At 47.6% G+C, this 20,999-nt stretch overlaps 1 protein-coding gene across 6 annotated transcripts in view; it reads left to right on the top strand.

The window, feature by feature from the left end:
* ltbp1 (latent transforming growth factor beta binding protein 1) overlaps nucleotides 1-20,999 on the top strand; it is a 106,519-nt gene that overhangs the window by 65,710 nt on the left and 19,810 nt on the right. For 3 of the 6 annotated variants that reach the window (XM_036546327.1, XM_036546326.1, XM_036546324.1), the window contains 8 exons: nucleotides 2,227-2,352; nucleotides 2,859-2,978; nucleotides 6,333-6,455; nucleotides 7,692-7,814; nucleotides 8,614-8,739; nucleotides 9,241-9,369; nucleotides 13,377-13,499; nucleotides 16,456-16,584. In XM_036546327.1, coding sequence (XP_036402220.1) covers nucleotides 2,227-2,352; nucleotides 2,859-2,978; nucleotides 6,333-6,455; nucleotides 7,692-7,814; nucleotides 8,614-8,739; nucleotides 9,241-9,369; nucleotides 13,377-13,499; nucleotides 16,456-16,584 — 999 coding nt within the window. Of the gene's footprint in view, nucleotides 1-2,226; nucleotides 2,353-2,858; nucleotides 2,979-6,332; nucleotides 6,456-7,691; nucleotides 7,815-8,613; nucleotides 8,740-9,240; nucleotides 9,370-13,376; nucleotides 13,500-14,296; nucleotides 14,429-16,455; nucleotides 16,585-20,999 lie in introns of all 6 variants that reach the window. The other 3 variants (XM_036546329.1, XM_036546325.1, XM_036546328.1) reach the window with 3 other exon arrangements.

Genomic DNA, 20,999 nt, shown 5'->3' with positions numbered 1-20,999 from the left:
ATTTCATGCATTGTGGTATAGCATTATGCAGGAGGAACATGGCCAGGCATCACAGCCTGTGTGTACTGTGGAAAAGTCACAGGGATTAAAGGTTACGCATGAAGACACATGGAAATGTTTCATCAATCAGATCTGCCAAAACTGTGACCCAGGTCTAAGGCTGTTGGAGAGTTGCAGACAGCATTGCATACCGAGATTGAATACACAGCTACAGCTCAATACTGAGATCTGTCTCATTGAATAAATACTTATTCTGATCTTCACCAAAAAGACAAGGGGAATAAAGAGTCGTCCACATGCCTTTGCTGGAAAACTATTGATTGAAAATGAAAGCCAGAAAGCAAGAAAGCAGAAACAAACATTTGACTGAAACCCACTGCCCTCTGAATAGAGATGTTAGAGGTTTTTGCACTGTGTTTGCATATGAATTCATGTATTTACGGCACACTGCCTCTGGGGAAATATTTAGTTTCTGAGGAAGGGGTATCCTGGAAACTAAAACTGAATAAAAGATTTCTTTTTTTTATTAGGCTGAAAAGAGGGCACTAAGCCTCCTCTTTCCTGCAACAAGAGTTGTGAAACCCATGATAGGATGTCCCATGCATAGCTCTCATAATAGGTTCCTCTTACTCTTAAACCTGTGGACCTCACCAACTTGGGATAAGCAGAAGTCAAGGGTGGGGGACACTTCTACTTTAGTATCAAGACCACAAGAATAGCTATTTAAGCCATTCTGCTGGCTTTTTAATATTTGTTGTTACTGTTTTTGTTGTTGTCAAAGCAGCTACCAATGTAATCGCCGTACCTCGACTGCAGCATCAACAATAATCATATCCTGGTCCGTGACTGGCCTGTTGGAACTCTTTTAACAGTTTGAGCTGACAGTCTTTCCAAAAACACCCCCTCTCTCCCTCCCAAAAATGGACTCAGCCACAGGGAAGATTTAGATTGATGGGTATTCCAGAGAGGTGCAAGAAAATGGAAATCTGAGCGCTTGCAGAGAGGGCTGCCCTTAAGTTCAACCTAACCTCATTCTCAGCTTATCAGGTGGAGGTATTAATTAAGCATGTTGGATGCATGTCTGAGCTCTAATTGTGTAGCACTTAGCACCATTTGTTACCTTTTCAAATGGTCTGAAGTAATTTAATGGGTGTTTTGGAAAAATGAAAAGGCACTCCTCCTTGAGGACGGATTCGCTAGCTTTTTTGGATTCAAGCTATGCCATTATGGTGAGTCACTGCAAAAAGGTTGGTTCTTAGATATCAGAGAGATCTGTTATTGTGCTGTATTCAGTTATATAACCCAAGGAATTGAAGCGTTGCCTGCTGTGTGCCCACCTGCCCTGTAGGGGTCACTCTAGTGTAGTGTGATGACCCAAAATCATATAGATCGCCCCCATGCATTTACCTTTGAGTGTCCTATCAGCCTACAGTGGAACTAATAAGCACCATCCAAATGCATGCATTACCTTGACACTGAAAAGGCAGAACTTGTTTTGTTGTTCTGTGTGGTGGTTGAGGCATAATGTATCTTCGTCTGCTCTGGCCTGAATATCTACCCTAAACAGCCACTCACCAGAGACAAACTTATGAGGTGCAGGCTCTCAAGTATTCTGTCACGTCAAAACACTTGGCAGGTTTGTTCTGCCATTGAAACGACGCACCGGAATGAGAGAAATATTGTCCTGCAGTCTAGCGCACAAGTACAAATGTGCAATTTGTCTCCATCAAAGTCGTCTCTCTCGAAGAAGAAGAATGCCGAGATTTTGCGTTGAAGAGCTCAAGTGGAAGGAAGCCCAGAGGTCCATGAGGTCGACAAGCGATGTGCTGTTTCCCCTCAGACGTTTCGGCACAGGTACCGCACAAGGCGAGAACGACTGAACCAAGGAGGCGTTGGTCACCCCAGTGCGAAGTGCCATGAGCCCCCGCAAGGCACAGCTGAGTGCAAACCCACATTAAAGGAGGTAGTCGAGCGCTAATAATAGTGCCGTGGTGCCGCCACGCTGGCAGTGTGGGTATGTGAGCGAGGAGGGAACTGAAGTGCTCATAGAGCAACATAAAGGAACAACACCTCCATTAGCTCACCCTTTCAGGCCCTCTGGCCCTTGGATGTTTGACAGCCACTCCACAGAAGGAGAGGAGAGAGAATGGCCCTGTGCTGAACACCCCCCCCCCCCCCCCTTACTCTATCTCTCTTTATCCCTTGCTCATCTCTGATGTGTCTTAGACGTTGACGAGTGTCTGACCCCTGGTGCCTGCGGTGATGACGGCTTCTGTGTCAACACTTTGGGCTCTTTCACCTGCCGCTACTGCGAGGTCGGCTACAAGATGAGCCCAACTGGCCAGTGCGAAGGTACAGCATGGGTGAATACAAAGGGGTGGGGGGGCAGGATGGGGCTAGTGGTGTGGTGTTAGTTAGGGGAGTGAGAGAATGGGGAGAGTGTGCTGGTTCTGGAGTGGGTACAGGATATGGCTGGTGAGATGGTAGATGACCAGCCCTGCAGTCTCAAGTTGGACATGTATTTTTTGTACTGTACTGTTAAATAAAGTAATACATTTTCCATACTGCTGCAATGAAAAAGGCCATTGTCAGTGTTTAGATTTTTTTCCCCAGCGTAGGGGTTCTCCTTACGGGACACTTCATTAACAATATTATGGTGTACATCCAAGTAGTTAAATAAATGATCTCCACACTGTGTAATTCACTCATCTCATTTTCACCCCTCTGTGAGTTAGGAATAACACACATTAATAAAACACATTCGCCTGCTGCCAAACACAAAAGGAGATTGATTTGGGGTTTGCCTCACCGTATCCTCCAGTGTTAACGATGCGGTCGTCTCTCTCTCCCCCCTTAAGATGTTAACGAGTGCCTGGATGAGGGAGTCTGTCCCTCCGGGATGTGCACCAACACCCCCGGATCGTACGAATGCGAGCCCTGTCCCGAGGGTTATGAGGGCAAGGGCGGCCAGTGTGTCGGTAAGTGACGGGGGGCCTGAGTCCCAACAACCCCCCCAACCCACCCACCCCCCCCCCAAATTCAGCTGATCAGCATCCATGTCGCAATTCACACCAGGAGCGGCTTGGCTCCGGCGTCGGTCTCCTTCTCCAAAGCCCCGGGAGTTGAATTAAAAGAAAAACAAAGAATGATACAAAATCTCTCTCTTTTTTTCCTCTTCAATTGATGAGGGGAGGCAGGGGAGGAAAACAGAGCCTGATTCTTTCAGCAAGTAAATAAATAAGAGGTGAAAAGCTCACGATTGGCCCTGGCTCTGGGCCGCAGGCGTGTGTTATGGATACGCTGGTGCAGGAGCCACACGGAAAGCTTGCCGGGTAGAAGGACTGGGATGCTCTCCTGACTCTGTAGATAGATATGCTCTATTGATCCACAGTGCAGTGTAGCAGGCCTCTGTGTCTTTACCTGTTTTTCAGAGGGTGTGTGTGTGCGAGATATGTGTATGGTCTGAGTGTGCGTGTGTACGTGTACTGTATGTGCAAGAATATATTTTTGAGGGTGTGAAAGTGGCATGTGTATGTGTGTGTGTGTGTGTGTGTGTGTGCGTGTGTGTATTTGTGTGTCTGCATTCATGTATTTGAGTGAGTGTGTATGTGTGTGTGTGTATGGTGGTCTGGCAGCTCCAGCTCTGTGCTGATAGGTGTATTCTTTGTCCCGGGGCTGTTGACATTGGCAGCTCCTCGCTCTGACTCCTTTGCACTCCTTTATTAAGGTATCCGTCTCAGAGTTGGCCGCTTCTGCGTCTTCGGGTGAATCCAGAAAGCCTGCTAGGTTTTGGCGCTCCACGCGCTGCGCATACATTTGGAAATGCAGGATTTTGATGTAAACACACAGGCTACCATTGGGGTTTTCTGCACTGAGATAATGAGGGTGAGTGATGCGGGTCTGCTGGCTCCGGCGCCGGGCGCGTTCGGCCTGCCTTCTGTGGGGAAACATCACGCACTCATGCAGGGAGGGCAGGCCTGCTGCTGTGTGCCTGCTCTGAACACTCAGAGATGGCTGCTCTCACAGCGTGGCCTTAAACATCAGCCGCGAGCAAAGCTTGTTAGAACAGCCCTTTTGGATTTTGGATCCCAGTCTTCAGAGGTTACAAGGTCCCCTTCTTTTTGCCACAGTCCGACTGTTAACTGTCTGGTGGAAATAGCAAGACTGATCAGCCGGTACTCCACCTTGTTTACAATACAGTACCAGGTGTAAATGAGTTACTTAGTGAAAGGGGACTCATTTAATTTTTTAAGAAAAGAATCAATTTTCTTAATTCACCTTTTCCTTAAATTGAGAATATATTGTATTGTTACTGTAACTGCACTATTATGTGTCCTTACTTTAAGATTAATATGTTGTCAAAAGAAATCTGTAGAATATGTTTATTCTATTTGAGTCCTGCTTGAAATTTCTTGAACTGAAATCATCTTCACGGTGGAGAGGTTAAATATTTTCCATAGTTAAAATCAAAGGTAGTCTCCAGAGCACACATTTGACTCTGGTGGCTAATAGCTTTCCAGCAAATCCAGCTCTGGTCATGAAGTGGCAGCTGTGTAAAACACAGGAACCCTCTCTCCTCCTGAAACAAGCCAACCTTCAATTAACTGGTCTGCAGCAGGCCGGTCAGGGTTTTGATTTAGACAAATCCCTCTATGAAAGAGCGGGATCGGCCCGAGATTGAGAGCACTCGACCAGCTCCCGCAATCAGCGGCTTTCTATTTCTCCGCGGCTGGAGATGAAACTCATTCGGGCGCTAGCGTGACAGCGCGCGGCCCTCCGGGATTTTTCACTTTTTGCCGAAAAGCGCTGCAGCCGCGTGGAGCTGTACACCTTCTCAGTCCAGGCACGGCTCCCACTACGGATTTGCAATGCACGGTGCGGCGTCGTTTCAGTGCCACTTAATGCCTGGAGTTATCGTTCTGCACTGCTGAATTGCTGGGTCCTGAAAAAAAAATAAAATCGAACTGAGTGAATATGTGACGTTTCCACCTTTAAGTTGACGACCACAGAAATAATACCGGAACCAGCTCTGGCATGCAAATGAAGAATGAAAAAAAAAAAAATAAAAAAGCAGTCAGCAGTGTGGTGTAGTGGTAAGGAGCAGGATTCATAACTGAAAGGTTGCTGGTTTGATTCGCTGCTGGGGCACTGCTGTTGTACCCTTGTGCGGGGTGCTTAACCCACATTTGCCTTTGTAAATATCCAGCTCTCTAAATGGAAACGAAATTGGAAGTTGCTCTGAATAAGTCTGCTGTATGACAATAATGTAGTGTATATATCTGTTGAGATAGCTGGGTTATTTGGGTAAGACAGTGTCTCTGTGCTACTGTCTGTACTGAGAGAACCCCTGGGGTGGGTGGAGGGGGGACGCAGTGGGGGGTATTGGATTGTGGTGGCCCTGACCACAAAGGACAGGAGGCTTCACTTGAGCCCTGTTCCCAATTCCCCTGATGTTACGTGACCAGCAGCGGGCCCCCAAAAGGGAGCAGCACTGCGGCGGCGCATGTGAACACGCACCTGGGGATCACTCCGGGAGAGGGCGTCGGTTTGTTTTTCGGGTGAACGCTTAATTACGTTGACTTTAATGGAATTGAATGTCAGGGTGACCCAGCGCGGTAACGATTTTACGTCCCATATGTTTTATTAACCTGTTTACTGCGTGGAACCAGGGCTTTCGGGGGGAAGAAATTGGGTAAAGCACACGGTGCAGCACCCCGCTCAAGGTTACTGCGCATAACTACTGTCCCACAAGGGACGTCAAAGTCACTGCCCATGGCCAGAGTCTAGTAAACCTCTCCACACTGCTGTCAGTACCTATACCTGTAAAATTAACTGTAAGATAAAGCGGGATTTCAGTATGGAGTTGAATGGAATGTAATTGAGGGGGTGTTGGGTGGGGGAGCATGGGAATAATTAAGCAATGTTGTTACATGATCCATCTCAGACCCTTCTTCACAGCACAGAGCTGTCTCCCATAGATCCTCACATCATTTCTAAATGTAGCGTATGTAGTCTAAATTTTTCCTTTAGTCCCTCACTTCATTCGATTCATGTTGAATTGACCATAGCTAACGTGTGCCATGTTTTCCCTTCTGAATAAATATTACACTTCTGACTATATAAGTTTAAAAAATGTGGCCAACACATTTAATTACATATATTTAATATGTTTTAAATGGGTAGTATGGTGAGAAATACATCTGCTGGCCCTCTACAGCAAGCACACTCCGATGTGTGTTTATGGACATTGCAGAATATTCAGAAATATTGCTTTTTTCCTTGGAGTTGAAAACTACATTTTATTCTCTTTCACTGCTGTTGTTTCTGGCCAGACATCGACGAGTGCCTGGACGCGTCGGTCTGTGCCAACGGCAAGTGCTCCAACTTCGAGGGCTACTTCGTCTGCGCGTGCAACGCCGGCTACGAGCTCAGCCCAGATGGCAAATTATGCACAGGTAATGTCCTCATGCATATTTACTGCCGCCAGTACAATGTTGCATTTATGAATGCTCGTTAATCCAGAACTACCACTGCCAAGGCCCCTAAAAGAGCACCGAGGTTGATATGTGGGAGGGTTTTAAATGAGAGGTTTTTATAAGGCCGTTTTGTTGGTGGAATCGCTAATGCGGTCGGCTCAAATTCAACCCAAAAGAGCAGCTTTTTAGGGAACACACAGATCTCAGCAGGTAAAGACAGCATAATAGACGCTGATAGATGAAATGGAATAGAAGTAAGCACCCATTAATCACTCTTTGGTTATTAATTTATGGGGTGTAATTCACTGCCATTAGTTTTAAGCCTTTCAGTTCAGGGGAGCATTGCAATTTTTATGAGCTTTTCCAAATTTCCGGTATGCCAGTCATAGAGGCTTAGTTAAGGTAGTCACCTTTGCGTACTTATGAATCATTCAGGGCTGCCCAGCAAGGTTCAGTCTTTCAGAGAGGCTCAGAGGCAGAGCTGGGCAGGTGGGAAACCTGATAAATAAGTGATGATTTTTCTGTACCTGCTGAGGGTTTGTTTTGCTAAAAAAAATTTTTTAAAAAACCTCAGAAACAGTCATTCTGCCACTGTGGTTCCTGTGGTGTTCCCGTGGTCTTTGAAAATCCTCGAAAATATTTTCCTCCTAGAAAGTTCTAGAAACGTCACGGAAAGTGGTGAGATTGTCCTTGAAAGGTCATGGAAATCACCCTACGAATTTAGCAGTTAAACATATTCATCAGCACCCCTCATTTATTATTTCAAGGAACTGGTTTTGGGACTATCCTGTATAAATATTCCAATTAAGGCAGTTATTTTCAGGTTGAAAGCATTGCAGTAGGAAAATTATTGCTTTGTGCTAATCATACTGAAACTGTCTCTATAAACCACAGTTTGCATTATTGAAAGAAAACATGGAATATTACAGCATTACATATTACAGTTAGCGTTTATCAGAAATAGAATGTAGAAATATGAATACTAAATACATCCCCACGTGTCAACAACTTGGGCACGGCACCGTACTGACTGTGTATGATGGTTTAAGCTGGTTCACAGCTTCGGCCTTCGGCAGCTCCACCGGGGAGCATCCGGCCAGTGCCGAAGCAGGCCCCGTCTCCTGTGTGCCCGAAAGCGCTCGCGGGAGCGGCACTCTCTGCTCTCCGCTCGCGGCGCGCTCCCCCCAGCTGCTGAATTTAGTGTTTGTGGAACAGATATTGATGAGTGCCAGGACGAGCGGGTGTGCACCAGGGGACACTGCCAGAATACAGAGGGAGCCTTCATCTGCAGCTGTGGGCCCGGCTTCGTGGTCTCGCTGGCCGGGGACCAGTGTGACGGTAAGGGCGGGGGAGGGGGGCATTTTTAAACTTGGTAACTTTGTTCCTGTTGTTTGTCCTCCCCTGGCATTCTGCTAGGCGGCTTTTGGCCATTCCTCCACCTCGTGTGCCCCTCAAAAAACCACGTCCCTCATGGATTTCGGGGGAATTTTGGCTCCATCTCCCACAGGTTTAAGGCTCATTCATTCCCTTTCCCACTTCGCTGCAGCTGGAATCAACTGAAGGAACATGTTTTGAATGTCATTTGAATATTTATAGGTACACGGTAATAGTATCGAAGTGCTGCTGTTGTGAGAAGAGTGATGTCGAAATGTGTAATCCCCTCTTCGCAGACACACCAAGTGCGCAACAAAAGAGCTGCAGTTATAGACTTTGGTGCATCAGCATCTCCAAAATCAACAGAAGCAAGCAAGGCAGTGGCCAACACTCTGTCTTTCAGCTTTCTTATTTTCTTCTTTTATTTCTGTCAAAATGCAAATAAAAAGAAGAATAAAATAAGACAGCAAGCCACCGCTCAGCCAGTTTGCATCTGTTTCTTTTGAAATGTCTGGATTTTAAAACATATATCTATATACATATACCTATAATTATTTTGATTTTATGCTTATTAACAATTTTAATTACTGTTACTATTTTTTATAAGGGCCACTGTGTCCTTCCCAAATGTACATCTGGTGGTAGTTGCACACTCCCAAGTTCCCTCATTGTACCTATAAAAATCAGCTGATTCACACTGATGATGCCTTAGCGGTGCGTAGCTGTGTGTCGGCGGTGTGTTACAGTGCCGCTACCCTTTCAGATGTGGACGAGTGCCAGGAGCTGGAGGGTGCCTGCGGGAGCGTGGGACAGTGTGTCAACAACATGGGCTCCTACCACTGCAGCTGCCCCAAGGGCTACCAGCAAGTCAATGGTACCAGCTGTGAAGGTGAGGTCCTCATCGGCAGGCAAGCACAAACGTACATACTACATATGTACGCACACGCACGCACACGCACACACACACACACACACACATACACGCACGCGCACACATGCGCACATTCTACACACACACACACACACACGCGCACACACACGCACACACACACACACACACACACACACACACACACGCACACACACATGCACGCGCACACATACGCACATTCTACACACACACACACACACACACACACACGCACGCACACACATATGTACATTCTACACACACACACACACACACACACACACACACACACACACACACACACACAGGTGTTGTAAAAAACATCTGCTGCACCTGTGTGTCCCGGGAGGTGGGAGTGAAACCCAAAACAAACTGAGGGTTGTTGACAGGTCAGTCGGCCCAGAACCCACCGGCCGAGCGGTGGCAGGTGACGTCACGTCTGGTCTCCAGCCTCTCAGTTTCTCTGGCTTCCCCCTGCAGATGTTGACGAGTGTCTGGACGACCCCGAGCTGTGCGCCCCGCACGGGGAGTGCCTGAACGCGGAGGGCTCCTTCTACTGCGTCTGCGAGGAGGGCTTCGCCGCCAACGAGGACACGCACACCTGCGAGGGTAAGCGCTGAGCCGCCCCCCTCACCGGGGCCTCTTTCAGTCCAAATGGTTGTCTTTGGACATCACAGACAAGACGTATGTACTTACTTACTCTGAGCTTTGGCCTACCATTTACTCTTTAGAGTAGTACCTCACTTAGATCCATGGATCTTGCAAGCTTTGGACTGCCAGTGGCTGTTTAGAGTAGTGCCTCTTAGATTCATGGATCTCTCACAGTGTTTCAAATCTGCTGGCAAGCCCTGCTCCCTATTTCTGATCTGTCTACAAAGGGTCTCAAAGACACAGTTATGGAGTGCTCAGACTTTCCAGAATCAAATAACCAGTGGCAACCTGTGTCTGTGATATCACCCCTCAGGTCTGTAATCCAGTACCCATCTCGGGTGTTCTTGAAGCATTCCTTTCTGAGAGAGGGGTGATGCATGTTTCTGTACATGCATGTGCCTGCATGTACAGATGTGGCAGAACAACAGACCCCCCGGTGCCTCCTCGCTGTGCATTTCCTTGTGTGCCGTCCTTCATCTGAAACTCAGAGGTGCAGTCACAGTATGCGCGTTCGTCACACTGTGTACGCTTGTCAAACGAGGCAGCTCTTGTGTTACTGCCACATGGTGGCTCTCCCATTCCCACATTGTTACAGTAAGAGTGATGGGCAGACCTTTTCTCAGACCCTCTTAGAAAGCAAAGCTTCAGATCGCATTTGGTGAAGGTGCTTCTTTAAATGTTCAGTCAGAGTCAGAGCCAGTTACAGTGACTGGGTGGTTTCTGTCATCTCCATTTGGGATAGGGTCACCACTCGCACAGTGGACGATCCACTAAAAAACGAATACCTGTAGTATACAACACCTTTTTTGCCAGCCCCCGATCAACTGCACAGCCCATACCTAATGCTTTATGGGACACTCACCTGCAGTTGCAGCTCCGCGTTCCCCTGCCTTACAATGCCTCCTTGCTTCTGGAAGGAGAGGTTTAATTACTTCTACGAATGCTGCTGCTGCTATTTTTCCACCAGGAGCTCATGCCAAAGGCCCTGCCCAGTGCCAGAGTTGTTTTAAATGCCCTTTCCTGCAGTAAAAAAAAACTCCACTCCAGAGAAGGAAGCCTGTGTGCTGGATGTCTAGACAAAAAGGAATATTTTCTCCAACACTCTCCCTCGCACTCTCTGCGGGGTAGAGAAACGACAGGAGAGCCAGAATGCGCCTCACTCTTACCCCAGACCAGACCTACTGTACAGAATTAAGTCAACTGTGTGTGTGTCTTTTGGGGGAAGGCACAAACTTAATGGAACAACCACTTATGTTTAATCAGGTTTAATCAGATTTTCCTTAACATTATCCATGACTGAGAATGATCCTACCTGAAAATATGTAAGTTTTTTAGCTCTTGTTGTTGTTTGTTTTGCACTTTTATAACACCTCCCCGAAATATGTCAACCCGGAGATAAAATACCACGGGCTTGCCTGAGAGGAGGGAAGTGGTTGGCAGTCATGCCGGCGGTTTCTCAGGAGGGTCAGCGGCGCGTTGGGGATGCCTCCCGCCCTGACACCTTGCACCGCTCGTCCCCACACGGAGTAGCAGAGTCTGTAAAGCGTGGCCTGCGGTCTCTGCTCCGTTGTTTTTACGATGCAGATGGGTTTTACAGGTGAGTAAAAGGAGATGCGTTTACGTTCGTTAAAGAGCGGGCCGAGGCCTCCCGCCCCGGGGCGGTGGAAAGACAAAACGGGGTGGGGGCAGGGTTGCAGGAGGAGAACGAGCGTGCGGCATTTTTACCTCTCCTCCTCCGCCCACGGTGGAAACCACCTCAGCGCACACAGCCTTAGCTGCTGGCCACCGGGGAACCCAGCAGGCCCCTTTGATCCAAGGGAAGGGCCCCAAAATCAGCTGTAGGACAGAGCCCGTAAAACACCTCAGCGCCTGGGGCCCGACGGCCTGTTTGCTTTGGACTCCGGGAGCACCGTGCGCAACCTGACTGGGACGGCACTGGAACGCAATCAGAGGCCCAGCCCACCCTCCCCCCCAAAACCTGTCTGCCTGGGCCTGAAGTTCCCCCTTGAGGCTACAGCCTGTCCTCTCATTACAGCCAAACAAGAAAGGTTTAGGCTCAGAGGGAGGCAAATGTGACAGCTGGATTTTAAACCCCGCTGAGAGCTCCTGTTCAACCAAACAAAATGTTGTCCATGGTGAGCTATACAAATTGCTGGGATCTGTCTGTCATTTACCTTTTCTGACATATTACGTGTCATATTACATAAATGCATGTTTTCATGTATTTAACATAAATTAGTTTCTTTTTTTGGTGCAATATCAAATTCAATCTCAATGTTGTATCGAGAGTCAGTGTAGATTTGTGGTTCACAGTTCTTTCCGATTGAAATGTCATCTGTCATTCTTCGTTGAGATCCTCTTAAAAATATAAAATCTAATTTGCCACGAGCTGCACAGTGTGTTTCCTGAAAAAAAAAAGCAGAAGTCAAACAAGGATGCCTGGGGGTTGAGTAAAGCGAGGAAACATGTTAGACTACACGAGTCTCTGCACCAGCGTAGCTGGGAAGCATTGCCTGGAAAACTGTGTCAATGTTGCCCAGGGAGAAACGAGGACAGATTTTTTTTGGAACCCGTCCCTCACTCTTCAGCACTGTTTAGATAAATTGACACAGATTTTCTTCTCCTCTTGTCTCTCCATCACTCTCTCTCTTTCTCTTGCTCTTAACCGTACCCCCCTCTCTCTTTCTTGCCCCAATAGAGGAAAATAATGCCTTATTTATTATGAGGGATAAAAGCCATTGAGTCAAATGTCTTGAATTCGCTTTCAAGAACCGCCCAAGCAAACACGGCGAGAGGTGGAAAACTGCTGGAGTATGAAGGCCGGGGTGGAAGGAGTTTATAAAATATGACCCTGTTGCGGCGCCCGGCTGCGCTCCTCCTTCCGGAACTTGTCACGCCACGGATTGCGGTGTGTTTCCAGCCTGCACCTGCCATGTGACCAGCAGGAGGGAACCTACTGCCCTGGAGCGCCTGCGTGCCACACTCCTCGTGTTGACAGGGGGAACTGTTGCAAAAAATGCCCCAAAAAAGTCCCAAAAACGCTAGCAAGTCAGGTTTCCCGGACTGCTGTCAGCAGGAGGACGCCACAGCCACGTTCGGCTGATCAGACCAAATTGGAGGGGTTACCAGTGACGACTTGGCGTGGCTGCCCTCCTCTGTGGAGGCAAGAGGAAGAGGAGGTAGAGGGGGAGCAGAGCCCCACCCAGTGGGGCCTGGCCTGCTGGAATATCCTAGACTCCCGGGTTGAGGGTAGATGATGGAGGGAGAGTTGGGGGGCCTGGGAAGCTGGCTCTGATTAGCTGTAGTGCACAGCTGCAGTCTGGGACCCCACATCTGATGTTCATGTTTGTGGCTCACCCCGTCACATCCCCCTCGCAAGGAAACCGATGTTACTTGAAAGACATGGGCTCGCGCCAGCACTGTTTGCCAGTGTTAATGATTAGGGCTCCTCTGTTACTGGGACGTTTTTATGTGGGTGCGTTTTTGTGGGAGGGGCCACTTTCATATAATGACCGCGAATTCCTGAGGAGTTCGTTCACGGTCGCCACCGGCAAGAACGTCTGCAGACCCGGTGCTGGTTCTGTAGGATCCAGTGTTTGTTTCATCCCATTCTGGCCTCTGTGCGCCTATACCTCATGACCATGATGTGAATCAATAAACATGTAATTGTGCCCTGATGTGTAGGAACAGGCACAACACATTCAAGCGGTCTTCTACTACAACTCTGCTTTTTCTAAGAGATTTGGGACCAATATTTCAATGTGAGTTTTTTCCTTGTATTCAGGCAGACTTGTTCCTATAACTGAATGCATTCCTCAGAACTCAAAACAGCACCAAAGCAGCATCTCTTGTTTTAATTGTCTGGTCAGGAAAGCCGGAGGACATTTTTTTCTGCTGTGTGCGCAGAGTGGGCTGTGTGTTATGGCACAGGGACCATGACTCAAACAGGTGTCTGTCTCTTGCAGATGTGGATGAGTGCTCCGATGGGACCAGGTGCCACGGTGGCTCCTGCCTCAACACGAGGGGCTCGTACCGGTGCCAGTGTGATAGGGGCTACCGCCTGCATGCCGATAATGACACCTGCCTGGGTAAAGTGGCGGTCAGAGTCACTAAAGCCATGTGGTGTATCCCAGCATGCCTTGCATGCCACACGTGTCAGCAAGGGTTGCCTTTGATTTTTGGGTTGCGCGTTCTGGCAACCTGACTTGTGTTCATTGCTGGACCAGGTGTGCTGAAAGCCGCTTGCTGACATCCTGGTAGCTTGCAGGTTATTTTTCAATGGGTCTTTAGGGTTCTCCTCTCGCGTAACTCACTGGCTGCTCAAAGCTGTTCTTTCGCCTATCGTGTCATTAGAGTTTCATGAAAGAAACCCTCACTTTTTACTATGGAACAACATTAAGACTTTGCCTCAAAAGTTATTGGGAATATTTAATATATTCTTGACAAGCAACCTTCCAAAAATTCCTTAACTATACATGCATGTATTCAGCTGCTCACAGTGTAGTCAGTATGTAGTGGAAACAGTTGGGGTCAGTGCATTGACTTTAATGAGGAGGGTAATGAAGCTCAGGCAGTACTGGGATGTATTTAAAAGGGTTTACATGCCAAAATGATGAGAGCTCATTTTCACGCTTCAGTGCCATCATATCTCTCTGCATCGTGGGGACGGCAAAGCAATGTGAGCACTGTGCTCTCTGCTGCAAACTCAGGCACTTTAACTTCACTTTCCAAAGTTAGACTGGGCCCCAGTGCCTAAGCCTGGGGAAATGATCAGAATTGATTCAGCCCAGAATCATGTTCTTCACTGAAACCTGTGGAGAGCGAGCTCCTTGCTTTGCGGGCCCATCCCCGCTGGCGGTATGCTGAGCGCTGTGCTCTCGCGCAGATATTGATGAGTGTGAGACGCTGGGGCGCAGTATCTGTGGCGCGTGGCGCTGTGAGAACACCCAGGGCTCCTACAAATGTGTGGTGGACTGCCCCCCCGGCCACGCCTTAGGACCCAGCGGGATTTGTACGGGTGAGTCGTTTTACAGGCGGGCCACACACCACCGCCCACCAGACCTTCCACCTCATCCCGTACCCTTCCATGCACACCTCATTTTGGCTGCCCGTCACCGTTGGGGTCAATTCCTAAACAGAACGGAACTGTTTATTCAGCACTCACTTGTCGTTTCTTTTGAGGTTTTTGAAACGCTCGGTCCTGAAAATCACAGCCAATCAGGAACCGTATGGTGAAAATGGACCGGGAATCAACCACAGGGCATTGGTGTTAATTGAAATATGACACCATGAGAGGGAATCGAAAAGGGAGTGGGAAGGAGGAATTCACCCCAACCCTGCTATCCGTCCGAGCATGTGTGAGGCCTCCACCAAAAGCTAACTAATGTGGTGTGTGTGGGCTGCGGGTTTGTGCGAGGTGCAAACTCTGGGTAGCGGAACATCACTGTCAGCCATTGTGCGGTGACCCCTCTCCACCATTCTCGGGTTTTACTTCTTTTTTCTTCTGTGGGTGGAGGAGGTCAGACTTGCTTCAGCATCAAAACAGTGCTAACTGAAGGTTGCTGTTCTTAGTGGCTGCTTTTCCGGGGAAGGAGCGCTCCCAGTCCATTCTTCCAGGTCTTCAAACTCTAGCTGGTGTCCAGGGCGTGCCTCCGATGTTCACAACCCCCGATCGTCGACCACGCGATTGCGCTCCACATGCATCAAAAAACTTGCACATCCTTGTTTCCCGAATCTGGTGCCGAATTTACAGACGCATGCCTTTTGCAGCTGGTCATGGGATGAGTTCACGGTAGCTGTTATATTCAACGCTGCCCTCCCGCTAACTTGCGGTTGCTTGTGTTTTCTGCCCGCTGGTATTTCACTGCATTGCTGTCACGCATGTTTCCATCTTCAGTTGATAATCAATGTAGCGTGCAGACAGCGATAGCCAAGAGCCTGAAAAGGCCAACCATGCCTTATATATAAACATTTCATAGCTGTTTCATAATTCAGTTAATGTTAAAAATTAAAATGTTGCTTCAGCAGAGCAGAACATGGCAAAACGTATAGTTTATTGAAGGCAGGTATAGTTTATCTGTGGCCAAAATAACTGGAAATGAATGGTGGTGGATAATGCAAGATTTCTTGGGATAACTAGCTATAATCATCGCCATGATACAGTATGAATGGCAACAGCCATATAGAACAGTAAACAAACTGTCTTATGTCATTGCCTTGGGAAATATTTGCATTTTCCACATCCATGGTCTTGGACAGACTCACTGACTGAGCAGGTTTGACAGCAATCACACAGACATGTAAAAGTAAGTCTGGCTTGCTAGTAACGTGTGCTGTCCTCTGGTGCAGAGAGTGCGTCAGCCAGTCACTTAATATTCTGGAGGTTCCTTTCAATCAGGAATAAGGCGAGCGTGGCAGAATGTCCATTTTTAGTCAGTACTGACAGTGTGAGGAAGAAGTACACAGTCAGTTCAGAACTCTAGGCTTGATTTTATGCATCTTCATTATTTCTTTTAATGTGTAAAGCCAAGGATGACATTTGGCTCTGAGCGCTGATCTCCACCTCATTTTTCTTCATTTATTTTGAGAGATCTGTGCAACCTTGAGTTTGGCATACAGATATAATTGTCTGAATGTCTTTATTACGCCCTGTTCTGTGGGAATGCAGGTCCTACATTTGGAATGTGCTGCATTTATCAATAGATGCATGGTTTACATGTCAGGATTTTCACTTGAGTTTGTCAAAACAAGCCTTTAGAGGCTGAAGAATACATGGAGCATGGAAACAATGCAGAGACAAAGCCAGCCAAGCGCAGTTAACCTCTCACACTAACACCGTCACATTCTCTGGGGTGTTACACTGTGAGTGTTAATGCGTAAAAAGCTGCCTGCAGACACGCCGTGCTGTGCGCTCACCTGGTTGGCTGTTTCTTTGAGGGGGCGGGTCTTCGCGTGGTGTGCTTTCACTGGAGTGGGCCAGCCGCCCTGATGGGGGTGGGGGGGGGGAGCCTTGCGCGCTGACATCTCTTGCTGTCTCGTTTGCAGATGTTGATGAGTGTGCCCTCAACAGCACGGTGTGCGGCCGGCACGGCTTCTGTGAGAACACGGCCGGCTCGTTCCGTTGTCTGTGTGACCGGGGCTTCCAGGAGGCGCCGGATGGTCACGGCTGTGTGGGTGAGTGAGGGCCGCAGTGATGCCACACCCACCACCACTCCTGGGGGCGGGGAAGGGGCGGGGCCAGGGGAGAGGGTGGGGCAGGAATCTCAGTGCCAGGTTGAGAGGCTGCACTTAATACTTAAGATTTAACAACATTGTATGTACCTTGTGGAAAAAATGTGAATGTTTATAACCTTTACTCGTATACCAGACTGATCAATACTCCCACATTTTCAAAGAATATGAGATTGTGCTTTCCTCTGAGGTGGTCTTAAATGCTCAAACAATTCAAAGGGAGGAGCATTTACTTGTGAATCTCTGAATTATTTAGCACATGAGAACATCAGACTGCAGTTCAAGGAAGGGACGTTGCCACTTTGTTTTAGAGGGTACTTCACCACTGGTAAATTGTCCTCAGCTCCGCCCTCTCCTGGTCTAGACACTCCCTCTTTTCGTCCTATCAGTAACAGTCATACACTGACCTTGCTGACGGGTGAAGAAACAGTCCTATCAATAGCTATGCCATGCACACATTTTCTGGGGAGTAGGGGCTCAAATTTTAAAAAGGGTACGGCTTAGAAATGGTTGATCTGGCAGGAAAGGGCACTTTTGTCTTTAGGACCAAAAGCCCCCTTAACCCAATCACCACCTTCCCCCCTCCACTCATTCCCACCCCTCATGCACGTTACTGATTGGCAGGAGACAGGGCGGAAGTCCCAGTGATTATTTATGCCATGAGGGTTCACGCTGAGGTTAACTGCACTCAAAGACAGTGAGGCGTAAATGAAATAGAGCAGAGCAATCCCATCTGATTAAAGCACTCTAGCTATAGGTAACATGTGTGGGCCCTGACACAGCTCCCATTCAGGTAGACACAGGAGAAATGTGTCATGTCACACTGTGTGCTTTCCAATCACACCTTGCCGTTACCTCCAGAGCCCGAAGACAGCTGTGAATTTCATATATGAGTGCACTATTAAACATACAGTATGTGGGACGCTCAGGACAGTGAAGGAATTTTAGGACCGTGGGCATTTCAGCATTGGGTTCTGCTTTGTATTGTATTGTGGACCACAAATACTGTCCGTGTAAAGGAAACACAGTTAAATGCATGAGTTAAAATCTTCAGGAAAATTGAAGATGTCATTTTAACACTGAAGGATCTTCTGGAAAACAGGCTGTCTGCATATATATTAACAGTCAGTGTTCGTACCACTTGTTATTACCCACCAGTAAACATGTCTTGGGAATTATACCTGCGTGGGAGTTTTAACAGTCCTGCTTAATGCGATTCCTCATGCTTAAAAGCAGCCAGCTGTTCTCAAAAGCCCCTGCTCCCATTCATCACTTGACGTATCTTGTAGTGTTATCACTGTTATTAAATGACACCGCATCCATGTAAGTAGTTGTTGGTGAATACAAACAAACCCGCAGATGCTTCTATTTTGTAGTGTTTTAAAAGTATTCTCACACCCCAGAACACTGTGTTCTTTTGATTCCATGATTCACCCCATTTTGTGCGAATTGTTGTGCGAAAATGAAACATATGGCAGCTGTTTTATTCTCTTCAGTTTGTTTATGCAAATTACCTAGTAACCTAGAGGATACTTAGGAAGACCTTTATCGTAGTGATGGATGAGAGAGGTTGCATGAATATCAGATTAGGTGGAGGAATCACATTTTATTAATGATTGACTGATCTGAGTCAATGACAGCGTTTTTGTGCTGTGGAGAGCAACATCTTTTGATTGGTTCATATGAGACACAGTAATGGACAGCCTGTGGTAGCTCCACCCAGGTTTGTGCAGCCTTTCTCTTCCATCAGTACTTTATAGGTGCTCATAACATCGAACAAATAGCCAGTTATTGTCAGCTGGTTGTGCAGACAATCGACTGCTGCACTGTAGAAGCAGCATGTTACCTGTAATAGCCTTGCAAATGCTTTAAACTGCCCTTGTTGAATAAGGGACATTGGGAAGGATGAGGTGGAGACAGTTGAGGGAGTGTGTTGGTGAGGAATGTGATGGAACTGTACTGTGATTGTCGCATATGTTATTTAGCAGCGGGCTGGACAGTTAAGGAGGGAGGCTAATCTTCCATTCTCGAAACGTGCCGGGCCTCACTCAGCCCGAGTGCACCACGGCAAAAAAACGGCAAAAAAGGAAAAAGCTGTGCCAGGACTTTGATTGATGCAGCCATTTATTTTCATTCGATTTAAGGCCCGTGCACTCGTAATGTTTTAAACATGTTCCCTGGTGTCTGCCCTGCTCCTTGACCATATGATTGGGGGAAAAAAGCATTGGCGCCGCGACTGAGAAATGCCCTCTCTTACACAGTGGAATACAAAACCATTCAGCCCATTTGGCTATTGTTCCTCTCTGCTTAACCCCGCTGAGCAGAGAGGTTTTAACTTGCACACACAGGCACAGAGCAAAGTTTGGTTTTCTGCAATAGGCTAATATGAATGACCTGGAGGAATTTTAACGTGGCCTTCCTGTCCTCCTTGCCATAAAGTTGAAGTCTAGGGGAAGGAGAGGATGTCAGTGAAAAACAGGAACTGAAATGTTAACAATGTTGAGACCACAGAATGTTTGGAATGACTGTTATCAGGTCACGTCCTACAAAAGTTGGATGGCAGGTGTACACGAGCGTCCCGCTGTGATTGGCCGGTGCATGCTTATTCTCGCGCTGTTTCAAGACAAGCCTTGAAAAGCCAAAGCATCGACTTGGCCGATCACTGTGTATCGACTGTCTTTCCTGTACTGCACCTTTTAACCTTCTGTGTATTTTTGGACATTTGAGTTTGAGTAGCTGTCGGGGATATGTGGCCTCTGTTTCGCCTTTGAGGGAATCAAAGCAATGACGACCCTGTCAAATTACATGCCATTACAGACCAAAAACAACAACAGGAAGTGGCCTGCCCTGCTGTTTCTGAGTAGCATAACTGATGTCTTCCTCATTCCTCTGCCGTTTCTCCACTGCCAAAAAAGTCCTGCTCGGTCTTGCAGGAGAGACAGCACATGATGCACTCCTGTTTGTGAGCCTTTAATTAAAGCTTCATCGTCTTCAGCAAGGGAAAGCGTAATCAAATAATACGAAAAATAGGAAGCCGGTGAGTTCATGTTTTTTGGACGTGCTAAAGAATTGGAGCTCGTGCGTCTCAGTGGTTTCCCAAACTGGGCCCTTGCAATTCCCATCTTTTCCAATTTCCTCCAGCAGGAAAGCCTGTCAGAGCAGTGAAAGTGGGCTGCAGGCGGTCACAATTGAAGCTGATAGAACACTTCCTCCAGAGCCCTCCTCCCTCGCCTGTGCAGCTTGGCAACCGCAGATGTGCCCCGCCCAGTTGTCTGCAGCCAGCTGCCTTCCATCCCTCACCAGTGCAGACGACCTGCTTTTAGCTTTACAGCTGGATGTCCCCCCCACCCCCTCCTTTTTTATTGGTTACCCAAGACTGACTTATCCCTGGGCTGTTCTGACTGTTCACTGCTATGCTGGATGGGTTTTATTTATCACTCTGTGGTTGTCTGTGTGTTTCCTGTCCAAGTAGTTCCACGCTAAGATGTGCAATTGATCTAGAGAGAGCGTCTGTACATATGTGTTTCTTCTGGTGCATCCTTTCTCTCTCCAGTGGAGCAGAGCCTCTGGCTGGGACATCTCAGGCTGTTGAGCAATTAAAAGGTCTAATTGGGCTGTTTAGTCAATCAGACGGGCGGATCTGTGCCACATGTCTCCACACCACAAATTTGCCCATGCCTCTCTGTAGCCTCAGGTTAGCCACATCGTAAAAAGTTTTCCGTTGTTCCCATCCCCACACTCATGTGCTGTACGAACCCTAATCGACACTATATACTTCACTGCATTTGAACCCATTTTCCTTTTGATATGAAAACGATCAAATTCTGGAATGAATGATGCATAAATATTTCACATGAGCTTCACAACATGTTAAATATTTTACAGTGCATTTTTTTGAGGTATTATTGCCATGTATTTGTTTATTTGAAAATGCATTTGACATTGAAAAATCTGCTGTGCTCATGCAGGAAAACAGAAGCTTGATAAATGCTGTCCGGTGAAACGCTCACATGCAGCCAGTGGCTGTTTTTCACACTACAAGCTCCACAGCGCACCATAGTGAGTTTGAGGTACCCAACAAGTCACTAAAGGGTGCTGTTTAGGTGGTGCGACAAGAATACCCTGGCGTACATAACCAACCTTTCCCCAACGGAAAGGAGATAATCATGTTCCACCACCGTGGCCGAGGGGTCGCTGACAGCCAATGACACGCCTAGGCTGAAACGCAGGTGTGGGCTGCAGGGCTTAGCTTGCACTTGGAGCAATTGTGGCAAAGGAATGTGAGGTACTTTAATTTACCCAAATGGAGGCGTAAAATAAAACGGGCAAACTTAATTGGTCACAGGCTTGTGTTTACG

This window comes from Megalops cyprinoides, chromosome 15 (assembly GCF_013368585.1).
Source record: "Megalops cyprinoides isolate fMegCyp1 chromosome 15, fMegCyp1.pri, whole genome shotgun sequence".
NCBI classification, from domain to species: Eukaryota; Metazoa; Chordata; class Actinopteri; order Elopiformes; family Megalopidae; genus Megalops; species Megalops cyprinoides.
This window is presented reverse-complemented; position numbering and strand designations above follow the sequence as displayed.